The sequence below is a fragment of the Acanthochromis polyacanthus genome, chromosome 21 (genome assembly GCF_021347895.1).
Source record: "Acanthochromis polyacanthus isolate Apoly-LR-REF ecotype Palm Island chromosome 21, KAUST_Apoly_ChrSc, whole genome shotgun sequence".
Lineage (NCBI taxonomy): Eukaryota > Metazoa > Chordata > Actinopteri > Pomacentridae > Acanthochromis > Acanthochromis polyacanthus.
Genome location: NC_067133.1, coordinates 6237099 through 6255073, shown reverse-complemented (window position 1 = coordinate 6255073; position 17975 = coordinate 6237099). Strand labels below are relative to the sequence as shown.

Genomic DNA, 17975 nt, shown 5'->3' with positions numbered 1-17975 from the left:
TTTCTGCACTCAAATCTAGGAAGCAAATTATGAAAAAATAAAATGTCTTGACTGAGAGCTAGGACACATCAAACACTAAAAAAGATTTCCTTCAATTTAAGTTGTACAATAATGTTACTATTGATTCTTTTAACAAAATTCAAAACTAAAACATGAACTTTTTGTAAAGAAATGTATTAAAAAATAACTGATATTCCAAAGTAATCCTCCCTTTGCTTTCTGTCATTCAAAAACCAAAGAGCAATCTTTAGGTCGACAGAGAGCAGGAGAGGTGTTCGTAAAAACGCAAACTGTAAAGGATCTGGGGGAAAAACATGATGTGGTGAATCTTTACAGTGAAACTTTCCGTAATAATTACAATCTGTTAAGGAATAGGCTGAAACATGCTGTGATTTCTGATTTTGAACACTGTATCATGGCTGTTAGTTCAGTTTGACAAAGGATGTATTTAAACTGCTCTAACTGAAATTACATACAGTTCATTCCAAAAGAGGACATTTTAAATCCCACCCATCAAATTTCAAATAATTCACGTACAAAATATTAAATCATGCAGTTGTTGTGTAAATTTACTTGTCCTGTGACCATACCTAAAAAAAAACTAGGAGAAAAGAATGTTTGAAAATATTTTTAAAATTAAGTCTGGAGTTCCCCCGAAAATGTCATTTTTCTCTCGTCCCACCACCCCGATGACCAAATTGGATCTCATATAAAACAGCTAAAATGGTTTTTTCATTGATGTCTCTTGTAATTGTGGGAAAAAAAATAATCAACATAATATTTGAAAACAATAATAATAATTTGAAATAATAATCATCATGCATGGAATGTGTCCAACAACAACCGTGTTAGCGTAACCTTTTTAGCTGTTAGAAGAAGAAAACAGTGAATCACGTTACATTACAACTGACATCAAACAGTTTTCTGAAAAAATGGGTGGAGCAAAGCTGTCCTCTGTTCTATTTTTCACATTTTCATAACATTGTCAGCCTATTGAATGCCTCACTCCATCTCATATTATCAGGAAAAGACACATTCTTTTTACTTTTTTCTTTACTTTTTTCCACCAGTAAGTCTGTCCTCTTGGTCAGCAGGGCCTTTCCCCAGAAAACGGTGAAGAAAAGACACACAAGGAGCACGTCATCCTCAGCCCTGGACATTAACTGCAGTGTGGAGGTTTGCTAATAATGAAAGAATTTACCATGCAAATGCAATGTGACTTCAGGCAAAAGCTTTTCAAGAAAGAAACAGTGGCAAAAATCTTGAGAAAACAAAACTTTATTAATGGTTATTGATTAGTGGAAGAACCATAGTACATGCACATACAATGACTGGGTAGGAAGCCTTGTTTTGAACCACAACACCTACTGGAAGCAGAGCTTGTATAAAGTAGTTGCGGAGGCAGACATTCAGCATAGTGAGGGCTACAAGCCATCCAATTTCTGATCAGCAGTCCTCACACACAGCACACAAAGGTTTGAACAGGCGGGGCGAAGAGGCCCCGAAGTTCTCACTGCTGCCGTTTTCATAATGTGATGCATTTGAGACTTTTTTTTTTTCCTATCTAATTTGTTATAAATACAAAAAGGGAGATATGTAATGACACTACTAATTGGGAGTAGTTGTAAACAGAATGTGGCACAGGAGATGCCTGTAGGCTGGCTTGCAATGCAGCTCTCCTGTCGCCCATGTAGTGCTTTTCAAGTACACCACCGATTTATTAGATTAACTTGTATTTACATCATAGATTAGCCTGTTCACAAATCATTTATGTCCTCATATTTATTTAGTATTGTAATATTCAAACAGTTAATTTTCAAAGATTAAAGGTTGACTTCTAGAAAATAACATAAAGAATAGTCTAGAAAGGATGCCATGAGAGGACGGACAAAGAATCAGAAACAGTACAACCGATTTGGAAAGGAAAAAAAAAAAAAAAGAAAAATTACAGTTCAGTTACAACACTGATATGTCTCAGCTTTAAGTGAAAATTACAAGTTGCATGTGCAAAATAGTACAGTTGACAAACAAAACAAAACTTTGTATATATGTATGTATATATATATATATGAAGAGTTCATTTGCAACAACAGGTAACTCCGTTTTATAAATTTTCAGAAACCTAATTTTTATTGTTTTCTTGAGGTAATATTAATAATAACACTAATAATTTATTTTTTCTCTATTTTGTCATGTATTTTTCAACTGAGTCAAATTCACTCCACTTCAGTTTGATTGATATTATCTCAAGTAAACAATAAAATAAAACGTTTTCTGAAAATTTATCAAAACGGAGTTATCTGTTTTTGCAAATGAACTCTTCATATGTATATAATATAGTGGAATGACAGTATCTACATTGTGATTACATTATTTGTAAAGATTTAATAAAAATCAGAATATGATTTGATAAAAAATGAGATAGCTCACCCTAACAACTAATCTAATCTTCTAAATCTAAAACATTATACCATTGTGTGTTTCATATAAGAGAACATCTTCACTGCACAGTTCAAATATAATACATTGTTGGATTATTATACTTTAACCCCCCTACCTTTCCCCTTCAATTTTAATTATGAAAGAAGAAAAGAAACAAAAAATAAGGCCCAACAAAATGAACATAAGCATAAAATAGACGCAGCAGCTCAAGCTACTGCTATATACATCTTTTAAATTTGTCCCATAATATAAAAATCATCAATTACAGCAATGAATATATTGGAAGTTCATATAAAAAAATCTAAGCGAATGGCCAAAACCACTCAGAGGATTAGTGCCACAAGACATTTCATCTTGAAATTCTAAATCAGAATTCTGTGATTAAAGTTGAACTTTCATGATGTTCTCTTCAAAATTCTGCAATGAATTAAAAATAGTTTCATTTTTTGTTTTTTTGTTAGGTGGACCTAATTCTTGTGAGCTAAGCGATCAAATGGTGGAACAGTCTTCATGACAATCCTTTCTTCTCCCCCCCCCCCATATGTCATATTTCTATGTAGAATCTTGGCTATACAAGTAAACACGCCAGATACGTCCACCAAACACCTTTGGCTTAAAGTGATCTAAGATATACCCAAATTATGTTGGTCAATAAATCTTCAGGCTGAATAATGACACCCTCTTTACTGAAAAGAAAAGAAAACCAAACTTCACTTTTGTCCTCCATGAAAGCTGTGAGCAGCTGTGTTTGCTACTAACTGTTGCAATGTTATTTATATTACAGATCATGACTTAATCACTCTGTAATTTCAGGGTCATTAGAAATGATGAGATCTTGAGAAAATGCCATCATTACAGAAACAACATTTTGTTATTATGAAAAGAACAAACTTTTATTACCAAAATGCACTGTATTCACCAATGGAAAAAAGACCTCATGACGTGGTAATGGATCAGCATTGTGTAATTACGGGTGTTTATCTTGTAATTGTGACGAATTACGTTAGCTTGTCCAAGCAATGTAGCCATCGGAACTGCTGTTGCCGGTTGTTGGGTATATGGGTTTTTGCTGGATGCTAACAGCTAAGTTTGGTGTTGAGTGTAATATATGTCAGTCCCTCCACGAATTCTCGATGTTGTGATCGCACCAGTCCACACAAATTCAACCAATCTCCGCGAACTTTGCGTGACCTTGCAATTTTGTCCAATCACCACAGCTTTTTTGCAATTCTGGCCCACCTCCCATGAGTTCCACCAATCATAGCGGTCCCCAGCGCAAATGCAATGCAAGCACGACGCCGGATTCACTTCCTTGTTTATGGTTTGAAGATGTCTCTCATTTACCAACAAAAATGATTGCTGAAGCCCATGCAAAGCAATTCCCTGATGCTCTTCATGAAAGCGGAGGCAAACTGTTTGCCCCCCCGTGCAATATTGTGGTGGAATGTAAAAGAAAAATTATCATCAATTGAGAAACACTTTTCTAAAACAAACATATAAGGAGAATGGCTGAAATGAGCGGATGACAGATCATACGAATTCAGGCATTTTAGGCCGCAACAATCTCGAAAAATGCCCGGAAATCCTGGAGGGACTGATATGTGCAACAAGCAACTGTGTGTATTAACATGAGCTAAACAAAGCAATGCTTGATCACCATTAAGTGATCAGTGAAGACATGACTTGCCCCTTGCTGTGTCATTGGAATGTGCTGTTATAAAAAGTCCTTTGGAGGGTACCAGTGGCAGTCGCCTGCTTTGCTCAGTTGGTATTCCAGTCTTTGACAATTCAACCTGATTTAGTAGAAAAATGATGATGGATGTTTAATGTTAGCTGGGTAATGCTCCCATTCTGAAATTATGACAAGCAAAGTTTCCATTCTTTTGTTTCTTTTTATCATTCTGCTTCTTTATTTTTAAAATCATGTGTTATGTATTTAGTTTTCTGTCTTTTTTTATTATTATTACAACATTGTCAATGCCTTGGCAACATTGTTAATATATTCATGCCAATATAGGATATGAAATTGTAAATTCTGATAAAAAAAATGCATTTTTAATATATACATAATGTGTCATTTTATTTATTTTTATACATGTTTGCTGAATAAGCTAGAGGTCATGGGATTTAATTTGAAAATTGAAATTGAAAATCAAGCACTTAATTTCCCGCATTCTGGTGAATTGTTATACAACAACGGAAAAAAAAACTTCTTTCTCGGTGAATGCAAAGCAAAAGCACACCAAACTGGGCTACAATGCATGTTAATTTCAGAGTGCGCAGACGCTACATAGGATTTTGTCTTGAGAAAGGACCAATATCTCGGTTTGTTAAACCAACAGTGAGCATGTACAGCACAGTAAAAGTTGCATTCACAAGGAAACAGTTTGTTCTCCAGATAGAGTTGTTATTTCAAGACGGTGGGATTAAAACATAGCAATCATGCTGCTCTCAGCTTTTCCGACTTACCAATCCAGCCTTTTGTTCAGTGTTCATGATTCCAAGGCTTCTTCACTTCCTCCCAAACCAAACGGGAAAAGAAATAAATAGATAAAAAAAAAATCTACTGCTGCTAATTTGACAGCGAAAGTAGTGTCAAAGAGGGCTCAGAACAAAAAATGAAAACAAAAAAAACAACAACAACACTTGAGTAGCATAGCCACTTTAACACTCTTACAAAACATAAAAACCCCAAAGTGTGACTATGACTTATCTTACAGGATTGGAGTTCTATACAAGCCCCCAACAATATGACTTTGATAAATATTTCCTTTGTGTCCTAATCATTACTCTAGCAGCTCTCTATTAGTACCATGGAAAAAACCTCTACAGCTAATAAACTATGTTTAAATCTTTAGAAATTAAAAACCCACAATATCAAAATACACAGCACAAAATATCTGAGGTATAAGATGAAAAATATCAGCTGTCATTTTCTTCTTCTTTTTTACTTTTTTGATTTTTATTTTGTACTTCTCTCTTAGGAGATGCTGAAATGATGCACAAACTGCATGTATTGCAATACCCAGGCCTCAGTAACATCTTTCCTCGTTCTTTCTTTCGTCGTCCGTCGTCGTCATTCGCTCACACATTCACGCACGCACGCATTTTCCTTTCTGTCCTGTTGGAAGGTTGAGTATAGGTGTTGGAGGTGTCGCTAATAGGGTGCGAAGCGGCTGTAACCTCCCCGGTATATACTGGCCTGGAGAGAGGACAGCACCAGCCCCACGTCGTCAGCATGGCTCCGAGTTTTGGCATCTGTCAGCGGGGCGAACGCGTTCTGAAACACACACACACACACACACACACACACACACAACAGACAAACACGGCAACACACACGCACACACAGAGGCGTGCACGCCCACGAGAGAATGCAAAAACAGACACACACATATTGGTACAAACACCAAGGTACACAAAAACATGAAAACAAGCACACGCACACACACATACACACACGCACACCTGTTAGCCTCGCGGGCTCCTGCACAAATTACGACTAGAGGTTTAACATTACATTACCGTTATTCCAGTGCAAACCCATGGGGGATGAAAAGACCCATGACTGGTGCAATCGTCATGCAGCAAGCACAGCGAGACGCTTCATGCCAGGGGTGCATGCCAACAGCTATGTGAAAGAAATCCAGTCAATACAACTACGGTAAAAGTGCAGGAGAAGGTGAATCAAAGAAATCAAGTCAACAGGTGATTGAACCAAAATGGTGGAGGAGGAGAGGCTAAATCTGTAGGATGGATCATGCTGGCTTTACTTGGTTGCTGCTGTTTGCAATTTTTTTTTTATATTTTAGGGAAAGTGCTTTGTTTCTGTGTCAGTGTTGGAAGAAAATATTGACAGTTCCGTCTGTGTTCAGGTTGAACTGCTTATAAAAATCGTTCCTCCAAGTTTTTTTTATGAAGCCATGCTATCGGAAATACCAGCCTGGAGTGGGCGTTAGCAAGATTTTTACTGCATAAGTTAAGTTTGAGCTGGCTAGACATTATCTTGATCCTGTACTTTAATGCCTAGGAATATTTTTTTACTTTATTTGCTAACAAAACAACTCTTGTCTCTCTTTGGTTGAATATCACATTGTTGGACAAAATCAACTGAAAAGCGAGTTCATGTCAAGAGCAGTGCTGTGTCATCACTTATATTGATGCTTACATTTTTTTTTAAATAGCAAAAGTTGTGAGGGTCCGATCTTTTTGAACACTGTTGCCCCCATCTGTAACCATGATACACACACTCAACTCCATTAAATCTGTGTCTTGCTGCTGTTTGTACTCACCTATGCTGTGTTTTATAGCTGCCAAAATCACTGTATTAGTTGCTTTTATTGATAGTTTTCTAGTTTATATTACTGAACAAATATAAAAGTTATAAAAGCTACATAAAAAGAACTACTGCACTGCTAATAAAATCATAATTAGTGATGTCCGATATTGTTCTTTTTTGCCAATAACCGATATGTCGATATACCAACTCTCAATTTCCGATTCTGATATCAACCGATACCAATATATGTGGGCTATTCAACTAATTTTAGGTAACAGCACATATCTCCTGTTGTGGAATTTACACATCATGCTTAATTTTATTGTGATGCCCCATTGGATGCATTCTCAAATGCAAACAAGGCTTTCAAATGTAAACACTGTCTTGGCAGAATAAGAAAACTACTTCTACTTAAATTATGGAAAAAAATCCATATCTATGCCATATATATATTAATTGTCTCAAACAACAGTTCACACTCTTCCTGCCTTCCTCTATGAGTCCGTTACATATGAAATTTTATCGGTTTTCATGATAGGCAAAAAACCCCCGATAATGATATTGACCGATATGATATTTTTATGTCAATATCAGGCCGATAATATTGGTGGCCCGATATTATCCAACATCTCTAATCATAATAAATATTTGTGACATCATTGGACAAAATCAACATACATTTATGTCATTGCTTTCATTAGCTGTGGCTACAGATTGTCTAAATTTTACTGACACACCACCCTGACCGTCACCAGGCACCCTACGTGCATTAGTTTGCAAAAGCCCTACTAACCATATACTTGTGGAAACACAAAGTGGCAGTAATCAGGAACGTCAGAACACACTCTTGAACCCTCTCTGACTTGAGATCTCTACTCAATTAAATTCCAGTGACTGAGATGGTACTCTCATGACAACTGAAAAGATGTGTGTCCAGTTATTATATCTATTGGCTACTCCTTATCTCAAAAAACTAGAAGAAATACAAAATGCAAGCCCAACCAAAGCTCAGGTCTTAGGAGGACACATAGATATTTGATTACAATAGTAGTACAGTATAAACAAACACAAAGCGAGAACAGCTTATTCTCACATAATATCTATCAAAGTTGCACTTTCATTTCTCAAAGGTTGGCTTCTGGATTGGTATTGTGACAGGGCTCCCACAATACAATCAGAAAGCCTCAGTTTATTCTAAATACAGCTGCTAGAGTTCTTACAGCGACCAAAAGGTCACGCCACATCACCCTTATTCTTAAGACTTCACACTGGCTTCCTGTCAGCCTAAGAACGAAATATAAAGCAACACTGCTTATTTATAAATCAATACATGGAGTGGAACCAAACATTTTACATACATGTTTATGGAGAACACTCCATCCAAGCCTTTCAGATCGAGTAGGAGTGGGACTCAAGTAGTGCCTAGAGCCAAGAAGACCTTAGTTTCTGAAACAGCCTCTACATAAAAGTAGCCTAATGGTTGATACTGTTCATTCCTGCTTTCAGTGAAGTTTAGCTGTAGTTGACCTTATTTTAAAACCCTTTCACGCACAACATGGGTGAAAAGAGACTCATTTTCCATTGAATACGAGTTTCTTTTGAGCCATGTTGTGCATCAAAGGGTTAAATACTTTTATCTTTATCACTATTTACTCGTTCGCTTTTTAAAAATTAAAATCCACATTGTCCAGTCAGAGAAAAGCAAAGGTCTGGAACATTGTGTCTAACTTGTGTTATGTTTCAGAGCCATATATGCTGAACTAGCTGCACTGGTTTGTGCATGTAGTCAATAAATGACTGTCAGAACAAGTAAAATGCCATTCAGTAACATGTGAAAGGTACTTATTGCCAGCTTTCACAGTGAAATGGAGGCAAGTTAAATACTAAATCTAATAATAAATAAATGCTCCCCTGTAATCTCATGTAACAATAATTACATAACAGAGTATGCATCTTGAAATATAAAAAATAAAAAGTGGAACTATAGTTTTCCCTTTATTTTTTTTCTTGATTCTGGTAGGTCATATTGGATCCTTCGAGTGTTTATTTTCCATGCTCTCGGCTCAGATTTGATTGGGTACGTTTTGCTCAAGTGATTTGGGCTTTACCCCATAGTGGCACTTCATATTGCCGCTTACAAGTAATTTTTGTAAACATATTAAAAAATGGAAGAACTGAAATATCACACGGACACCAGTTTTCAGGCTACTGACTATGACACTTGAAATTTTTACTCAAGTGCGGCCATTTGCCTTGAGATGTTTCTGAACCTGGATTGGAGTTACCCTGTGGTAAACTCAATTGACTGGACATGATTTAGCTTAGTCACACCTGTTTGTGTCAGATCTTCATGTAAGAGCAAAATCCAAGCACTCAGTTCAGGAACTGCATGCAGAGCTCACAGACATGATCGTGTCAAGGCACAGATCACAGAAATGCTACAATTTCTTTCAATTTTTTACTGTACTGAAGGTTAGAGAGTACAGCAGCCTCAAGAAGTTTAGAACAACCAGGCCTCTTCCTAGAATTGCCACCCAGTAAAACCACCCCCTTCTTCGGTCATTGTTTGGTGTGTGGGCTAGCTTTAGCTAATGCTAGTTAAAGGGTAGCTAACAACATATAGAGGTCTGAACTTCTATTGCATGAAGGGACAAACTTTCAGATGAGTCAACTATCACAGCAGCACTCCACCAATGTGGGCTTCAGGGTAGAGTGACCAGATAAAAGCATCTTCTCGGTGAAAGAGTCATGAAAACCTGCTTGGAGTTTGCAAAACCATGCAAAAACTGTGAGCTTATCTAGTGTGAGCAGACCATCAGGATAACTGAAGGCCCTTGGGTCATGTGTTTTCTCACTATAAATCCCTTCCTCAGTCCAAGTGCAGCACTTCTCGCCCACATCTTTGTTTGCTTTGTGCTTACTTAACATATCTAACATCACATTATTCACTCTTCCACACAAACACTACTCATCACTGGTTATACTGACTGCCACATCTCATGGCATTTTTCATTTCCTATGTTTTTTTTATTTGAAAATAAGACAAAATTGAGGCATTTTGTTGTTCTTTAAACCAGTTGCACATCAGGCTGCTAATTCAAGAATAGTGACATACTACCTGAAAGCATGTACTGGAATGGTATTGTTTACTGATCCATATTGGGCTTTTTGCATTAACATTTTTTGTCACCTCTTCTGCATCAAATTTGCATAGTCCTTATTGCTTAATGGCATAGCTGCATACAACATTTAGCAATTCATATGAATTAATGTACCCGTTTTGTTTAGTTATTGCTTACCATATTTTTACAATTTCATCTAAAAATTACAACTTTTATGTTTTGTAATAGCCACCAATATGGGATAATTTATTCCAACATGCAGGAAAATTAATCGTGTATTTCATTCAGGCTATATATTATAAAATGCAGCTGTTTGTTATGTAAGGAAAAGGTGTAATTACATAAGGAGGTGAAAATGTTGAACTTTTTGTTGAGTTGTTACATAATGTGGAGTTTTGACATAATATTACTTACCTGTCTTTTTCTATTTTTGTGCGCTCATGATTTTGAGCATCAGGTGTATTTAAATGGACATAAAGGCAAATATAATCTCTTTTAATTGGTAAAACATTAGAGTCCCTTTCTCTTACTGATGCAATAGTATTACAAAATAGCTTAAAAGATATCCTGAAGTGGTGGTTGTCAACAAACAAAATGTGTTCACTGTTTTTAATACATCACGATGAGGTTTTAAAGTATCCTGATCAGTTGTCGAGTTCAATTACTAACATATTCCCAAGAAAAGGGAATGTAAAAGAGGTCTAAAAATCATGCCCATGTTCCTTCAGTGCAACATTTTCAGTTCTAAAAGGAGAATGATGTAACAAGGAATGGCAGATGAACAAATGAGTAGGAAACTGCATTTACATGTTTATCTAGCTAGTTGAGCTAGTCGGTTTTATGGCATGGTTGGGTGAAGGTAGCACTAACAGACAGTTGAAAGGTAAGTTCATTGTTCGCTAATGATATTGCCTGTCAGTAAAGCCATTAACAAGACTTAGATTGAGGTTTTGTGCGACAACCGACGCTTTGAACTTTAATTGATTCAAGCCATTTGCAAACATTCACACCACAGTTTTATGATCATTTACCTAGTGGATGGGGCTGGATTTCTATTTGGTTTGTGAGGCGCTGTTTTGTAAGTTTCAGCAGTCTTCCTCACCGGTCCTCCCCACTTTCCCATTCACTTCTTCCCTTCCCTCGCCTCCTCCCTGAGACATCATAAGGAATTTAATTATCAAAATGACTAATTATTTCATTACCAGGGAGTGTGGGGTGAGGTAGTATCCACCAAATTAGAAATATAATAACTAACATGGACTGGGCTGCCAAGGCATGAAGACATTCATCACCTTTACAGGCGGCATTAATGTGGCATTTGGACTGCCGTTAGCAGCACAGACAAATTCAATTAAGTTTAAGTGAGGAGATGTCAGCGCCGCTGAAAAGCTCATGCACAGTGACTGAAAAAGAGAATAGGGAAGGAGGGGGGAGAAGATGAAGCACTGCGTGGAGAGCAGCTGGATAAATTTAATATAGCCAGCAATGCAGTTGGTTCTAGTGTATGAACCAAGAGACTAATTAAAAAAAATAAAATAAAATGGCATTTGATAACAACTATTTACTGGACACACTGTGTGCTCATTTGCTGTGTTTACTGTGGATCAGAATCGAGACTTGCAAGTAGCAAGAATTTGCAAGAGTAAATTTAATGTGTCAGATGCATTTAATGAACAGTTTACATCGCTGCTCCTCATGTCGCTGATAGGTTAGAGAGAAATATTACGCTGACACGTTTTCTGCCTTCTTAGTTAACATACAGTGGTTACAAGTTGGCAATCTTACTTGCAAGTCTTGAATGCTGATCCTAATTAGATTAAAGAAAAAAACAAATGTCATTAGGAGAATATTACTGAAAACATATTCCATAAAATTTTCATGCTGTTTTACTTCTGATTTCAATCAGGGTTCTTTAATATAATGAATGCTGTTAATAACAAATATCATTTTTTTCAATTTAAACTTAAAGATACAAGTGCACGGTGTAAATAGCTTTCAAATGTATTGTGCCATTTATGATAATCAAATTAACTCCTCTTTTAAAAAACAACCCGTATGTATGGATGTTATGTGCTTGGGGCACATAATTTTGCTGCGCTCTATTTTTGTCTAGTTTTTCTTTAAATATATCTTTCTTCTGTTTGGAATACTTTTTCCTGATGTTTTTTGTGTTAAGTAATTAAGTAGTTTTTGTTTAATTGATTAGCGCAGCTGCCCTTTAAAAGACGTTGTCTCATGCCCACTCAGGAGGACTCGGAGGCTCACACTGACTCTGGGGAACTCTCTCATTCTCTCCTCCTCACTGCAGCTGCATGGAGCTCGTCACACACCTTGTGTGCTCCTCGCCCTGAAGGTCTGGCTGCTTGGCTCTGGCCACGCCATGGTAGCCGGTTAGCCTTTTGTTCTTTTCTTTGCACTTTATTCATTTTGCCCAGGGGTGACCAGTAGTCATGTTTTCGTGTTTTCTTTGATGGATTTAGTTGGGGTTATTTTTTCCTTAGTTGGACGTGGAAACCGCTCCTACGACTGCGTAGCCGTTGGCCGGGCACCACGTCCTTTTGTTATGTTTGGCTGGTGCTCCTGGGCCATCTTTCATTTGTTACTTTGGGTCTTTTTCTGGTTTTGGGGCACGGGTGGTAAAGGGATCTTGGTCTTTTGTTCTGACAATTAAACGCATAGTATTTATTAACGAAACCGTCTTTCATCAGAACAAAGAATCAAAAGAAGCAGGTTAAAACTTTGACAATAAAGTCATTTGTTTGATCCCTTATCTGGTCTCCTGTGTCCCTTCACTGAATATGTTGGACTCCTACGGGGTCGTAACAATGGAGTTTTACCAAGTGTATATGGAAAGGAGCGTCAGTATGAGGGAATGAGGCAGTGTCTGGATGTCTCTACCAAAATGGTCAGCTAATGTTTTGAACTAACACTAGCAAATAGACCAACCAAATAAAAAAAAAGTAAAAAAATAAGAACACTAAAATCATTCTGCCACTGGCTAGCAGTAGGGTAGGTCATACTACAATGCACCTGTGACCGGGGGGCCCATTGTCGTGAAACTGACTCATGAGTGGATGTTAAAACAATCCATATCAAACAATTCATATCTTCCCCATGTGACAACATTAGCACAAACGTGCCAACATGCAATTTTCTTTTGGTCCACTTTAACAAAAAAAACAACAAAAAAACAAGTAAATGTAATTCTTCTCTTTTCAATTTGAATCATTTGCGTATAAATTTATAGCGCACACGCAACCAGTTGGGTAACAGTCCAACATTAAATGTGGAGCCACTACTGGCATATTGAGGTGATAAATGTTTAGGAAATGTCCTAAAATAATGAGGCTACGCATGCAAGCGGCCAAAATGAGTTACCGTCACAGAGGGCCTGTTTTTACCATATGGTGTCCTTTATATGCTTAAAGATCATGTCTGAAATAAGTAGTAAACACAGCAACTGAGCATTTAGTCCTTGAAACTTCAGCGTACTGAGGACACTCTCAAAAACAAACTACAAGGGTCTTGTCAATAACTATCGAGCTATCCTGTCTACCTGCAGGGTTGAGCTATCCAAATCTTTACGGTAGTTGAACAGTGTTTAAACAGAGATGTAGGTGAGCTAATGTGATTGGGCTTCGGGGAGTGAGCAGAGTTGGGTGAAGAGAAAGGTGCTTTATAGATCTGGAAAAAGGGATGTCCAAACCATTTTAAAGCAAGGAGGGATTCTTTTTTATCTCATAAAAATAAATTATTCAATTTTGACACACGTGGATATGTTTTTAGGGGCTAAGGACTTTGATGTTTTCCAGAGAGTTTTCCATTTGAGAGGACTATTGACTATTTTGAAGGATCTGTGTGCAGCTTTGCCAGTTCTCCATGTCAGTTTATTGAAGCTTACACTGTCTATAATACCAAGGTGAAGCAATGGGCACTACTGCATCAAGGTAAGGCATTCCTTGAATCAAATTTTTCAAAAAGAGTTGGTTGCTCTGACATTTACTAAGGCTGCCTTACTGTTATCATATAAAAGACATAGTTTTTGATGTTTTAGACCGCCTGAATTCACAGGTAAATTATTAAGGTTAATTTGCCATTGCTGAGCTCAACAACACTAAATGGGCATTTGGGTCAATGGAAGAAAGGGAAAATGTCAGTATATTATAGTACTCCGAGATACATTTTTGGAGTTTTACATTATTAATTTTTTTTTTTTTAAAATGGCATACACATTGAAAACGTAAAATTTGGTGATGCATGATGGAAAGAGGACCAGGAATGGGCAAAAGGAACATGTGGTCGATAGGACATTCTTACCATGGCACCAACGCTGTATGTGGCTGCTGGAGTGAGTGTGTGGTTGTAGGGGTCAGCAGCATATACTCGTCCATAACTGTAGACAGACATGAGATAATAATGTATGATTAGTCAAATTACTACTCAATAGTTCTTTTCTTGTCTACTTACCAATCATTTGTGATATACAGTGGGATTCAATATGAATATAAAACAGAGTTACACATAGACATGTTGGTGTCATGCTACCAAAATGTAAAAAAAACCAACAACAAACAAACAAAAAAATGTATAGCATACAACAGAAGGGAGTAAATCCCTATGCAATATCACTTAAATGTCAAATGATTCACATTTGTATCGCCTTACAGTAATTCCAGTAGGCATTTGGTCGTAGGTAATATTAAACGTCAATAGTGAAAGTTTAGTGAACTGAAAATACAGGTCTCACAGTGGCAACTTGATAAAACACAAGTCAGTCACAAAACAGTACTAAGATTCACATGTTTTATTTTTTTCCGTTCTTTGCATGTTCACTTTTATTTTTGATGAAAGATTCAATCCTCTAGAGCATGGAGGATACCAGCATATGTGGATATATACTGCCCGGTCAAAAGAATATTGCTGGAATATTCCTTTTCTCAAGGTTCTCGAAGCTGGGAGTCATCTTGCTAAGTATTTTAGTTTATCTGCAGACATTCTTGGTGCTCTCTATAAATGTCATGTGTCCATCACTTTGCGCTGATGTAATCTATTATCATGCTTCCCCCTCCATGCTTCACTGCCAGGACTATGCCTTCACTGTGATAGTCCTGGTCAGGGTTAAGCCTTACAAGTGGGACCCCAGCTGAGCTCAACAAATTAATCTTGCACCAGTCAGACCAAAGAATTTGCTCCCAATGTTGATCAGGCTTCTTTTAATGTTCTTTGTAAATTTAAGCACTTAGGGATTTCTTTTCTTGGGGATCATTTGTCAGAACTGATGTTATGCAACGTCCTTCACGCTATCTGAGCTGTCACAGAAACTCTGAAGCCAAGTCTGAAGCACTTAATCTGTTTAGGGCCAGATTGTACAAGCTGCACACTGTTTGTGGCATCAGTTTAGGAGGATAGTTTGTTTTATACCTCGGATTACAAATGTATTTCAACTGACTTTTAGTTGGTCACTGATCTTCTTGTTATCCTATTCCATTGAAGTGAAGGTACATGATCACAATTTCCATTCCTCTGGCAGTTCTTTTCCACGTGGAGCCATGATGCAGACATTTAGAGAGACACTACCCATAGGGCCAACATTTAGAAAGTTCTGGTGTTCACACATCATTTCATAACCATAAAATCACAGTCAGTAAGATGTCAGAGATTATAGTTATTCTAATTTGTACTTGAGCCCTGTATTTATTTGTTTTAATGTTTATAAGAGAAGACGCTCTTCTTATCATTTTAGGAATAATGTAGTTATTGTGAGCTGATACATTTTTGAATCACTTGACATTTAAGTGATATTGCACAGGGATATATTTACTTCTGTGGTAAACTGTAGCCTATTGCAAATCATTACTAAAAAGTTTAGGGACAACAGTTCAGTTTTATTTATATATAGTGTCATTTCACAACATAATCTCAAGGCACTTCACACAGTTTGTTGAATATCTTACAAAATTATACAGAGAAACAAACAAAAAAAACCCCCAGAGTTTCTTTTGGATTCAGTTTGAGCAAGCAATTGGCAACAGTGGAAAGATAAACCTCCACTTTACCAGAAAGAAACCTCTAGTAGAACCCGGCTAAGGGAGGGTGGCCATCTGCCATCACTGCGCAGTAATTATTTTAAACCTTTAAATTTAGACACTGTTAAAATGATCAGACAGCATGTCAAAGTATATTCAAATTCTAAATCTTATGAGGCAATAAACTTTTATTTTGAGAGTCTGCTGCAATTAGATTAGTGAGAGTCAAACACTGATAGTGTCAAAAACATGAGGAATGAATTATTTTTCTGGTGGCATAAGAGGACAGGCTAGGAAATGATAAAATATTTACAAAGAAATATTCCTATCAACAACAAACTCAATGACAGGCAAGCGGCTGTGGAGAGATATGTCGAGTCATTTGTTGAGTCTTACATTTATTTGTCGTTTTGCTCATTTCAAAGGTTGTGATTAATAGTCAGAGGAAATTAGCTAAGACGTAGACAGACCTTATATAACGCGGAGAACGAAACAAAACACAGAGCATCGTGAAAATAGACGACATAAATAATCAAAGAGCCCAGACAGTTTTCTATTTTTAGAAGGAAATAGACGGCAGCAGTGTTTATTCCTATTGAGCATCCATGCTGGAGCCACCCCTCCCCTCCCCAGTCCTAGTCCAGTCATGATAAGGGCCAATCAGGGCCCAGGGCCTGTGCCCATAATTGAGCTGATTTGCATAGCAGCCCAGTGGTTGAAGCGATTAGAAGTTAATCCCGATTAGTTTTGGACATTGCTATTCACCATGCGGCCCCCCCAACACCCACACTCAGCCCAGCACCACATTTGACCTATCTTATCTCGCAGCGCAGAACGCTACCCCATCATCAGTGTGTACGTGTGTGACAGTGCGTATGCGAGAGTGTGTGGTAAGCTGCAACTACAACACAAATTCAAATGCAATTTGAGTCAAATGCATTTTTAAAGTGACCCTGAGGTGAAAAGATAAACACCGAAACAACATTTTCAACCGCTCTACAAACTCGTTGGCAGCTCGGTCAAATGCAAAAGGTTCGGGGAAAGAGTGAGAATTCAGCAAAGACAGATTTTCAAAAAAATGCACACATCGACCACGCTGCGGGCTGATGACCTTAAACTGTCTTTTGCTTTGCTATTTTGCAAAACAGTACTCCTTTGTTGTTTGTTTTGGAGGAATTTCCTTTTCATATAAACAGCAAGCATTTTTTCGCCTTATGATCAGGATTCTAATGGCTGTGGATTATATACTGGACTCACAAGAAAACAGCTTTTGAGGAAACATCACCAAGCTAGCATTCTTCCAATGGCAAGACTGACAAGAGATGTTACACAGGAACACTATTAACCATGATCACCATCGACTTGGATGGCAGCATTTGCTAATTAGAGTAAAAACAAAACAAAATAAAGCTAGAGATCGTGGGAATGCCATGAGTTTTGGTAAACAAATCAGGGTAATAAACAAAATTTGATCTAATAATTGTGCTAGAAGTCAGAAGACAGTTCATCCTTATGGCATTGACATTCTTGAACTCAAAGGTCATCCTCTGAGGAGCATGAATGAATGTACCTTTATCCTAACACTCGTATGTAATTAGTAAGAGGCTACTTTCTTATCAATCAAAATGACCTGCAGGTATATTCTGGCTTTTGCTACACGTTTTGCTGAAAAGGAGAAGAGCACTGAATTACTTTTCCAGCTACTTAACATCATCACTAATACAAATCTCGACTTGCACCAGAATCTTGTGAAGAAAACACAATAATCGCTGTGGTGTTGATATCGGTATCTTCACAGCCCCAGTTTCAGGATTCGAATCGCATAGCAGACAGGAGGGCTTAGCTCCCCCTGAAGCAACACATTTTTTGGCTTAAAATGACTGATAATTCATTGTTGAAATTAATATAGTCTAATTACCATCTCATTTCGTGTCATTGGTAATTACGTGTGCGTGGTTAAGTCCTGGTCAGTGCCACTCTGACTTTATTTGCTGTCTGAAATGCCTGTGAAATGACTGATGAGGTGAAGTGTAGGGTGTTTAGTAATTTATCACTGCCCATGAACTGCTTTCATGTGTTGCTTTGTGCGCCTATGGCTAATTGCTG

The 17975-nt window shown here is 37.4% G+C and overlaps 1 protein-coding gene across 11 annotated transcripts in view; it reads right to left on the bottom strand.

The window, feature by feature from the left end:
• Positions 1-1262: 1262 nt before the first annotated feature.
• Positions 1263-17975, bottom strand: part of rbfox1 (RNA binding fox-1 homolog 1) — a 275224-nt gene continuing 258511 nt past the window's right edge. For 6 of the 11 annotated variants that reach the window (XM_051941397.1, XM_051941396.1, XM_022208693.2 and 3 more), the window contains 2 exons: positions 14161-14236; positions 1263-5722 (listed from right to left, as the gene is read on the bottom strand). In XM_051941397.1, the coding sequence (XP_051797357.1) occupies positions 5600-5722; positions 14161-14236 (199 nt within the window). In that variant the 3' untranslated portion in view covers positions 1263-5599. The other 5 variants (XR_007938784.1, XR_007938783.1, XM_022208697.2 and 2 more) reach the window with 4 other exon arrangements.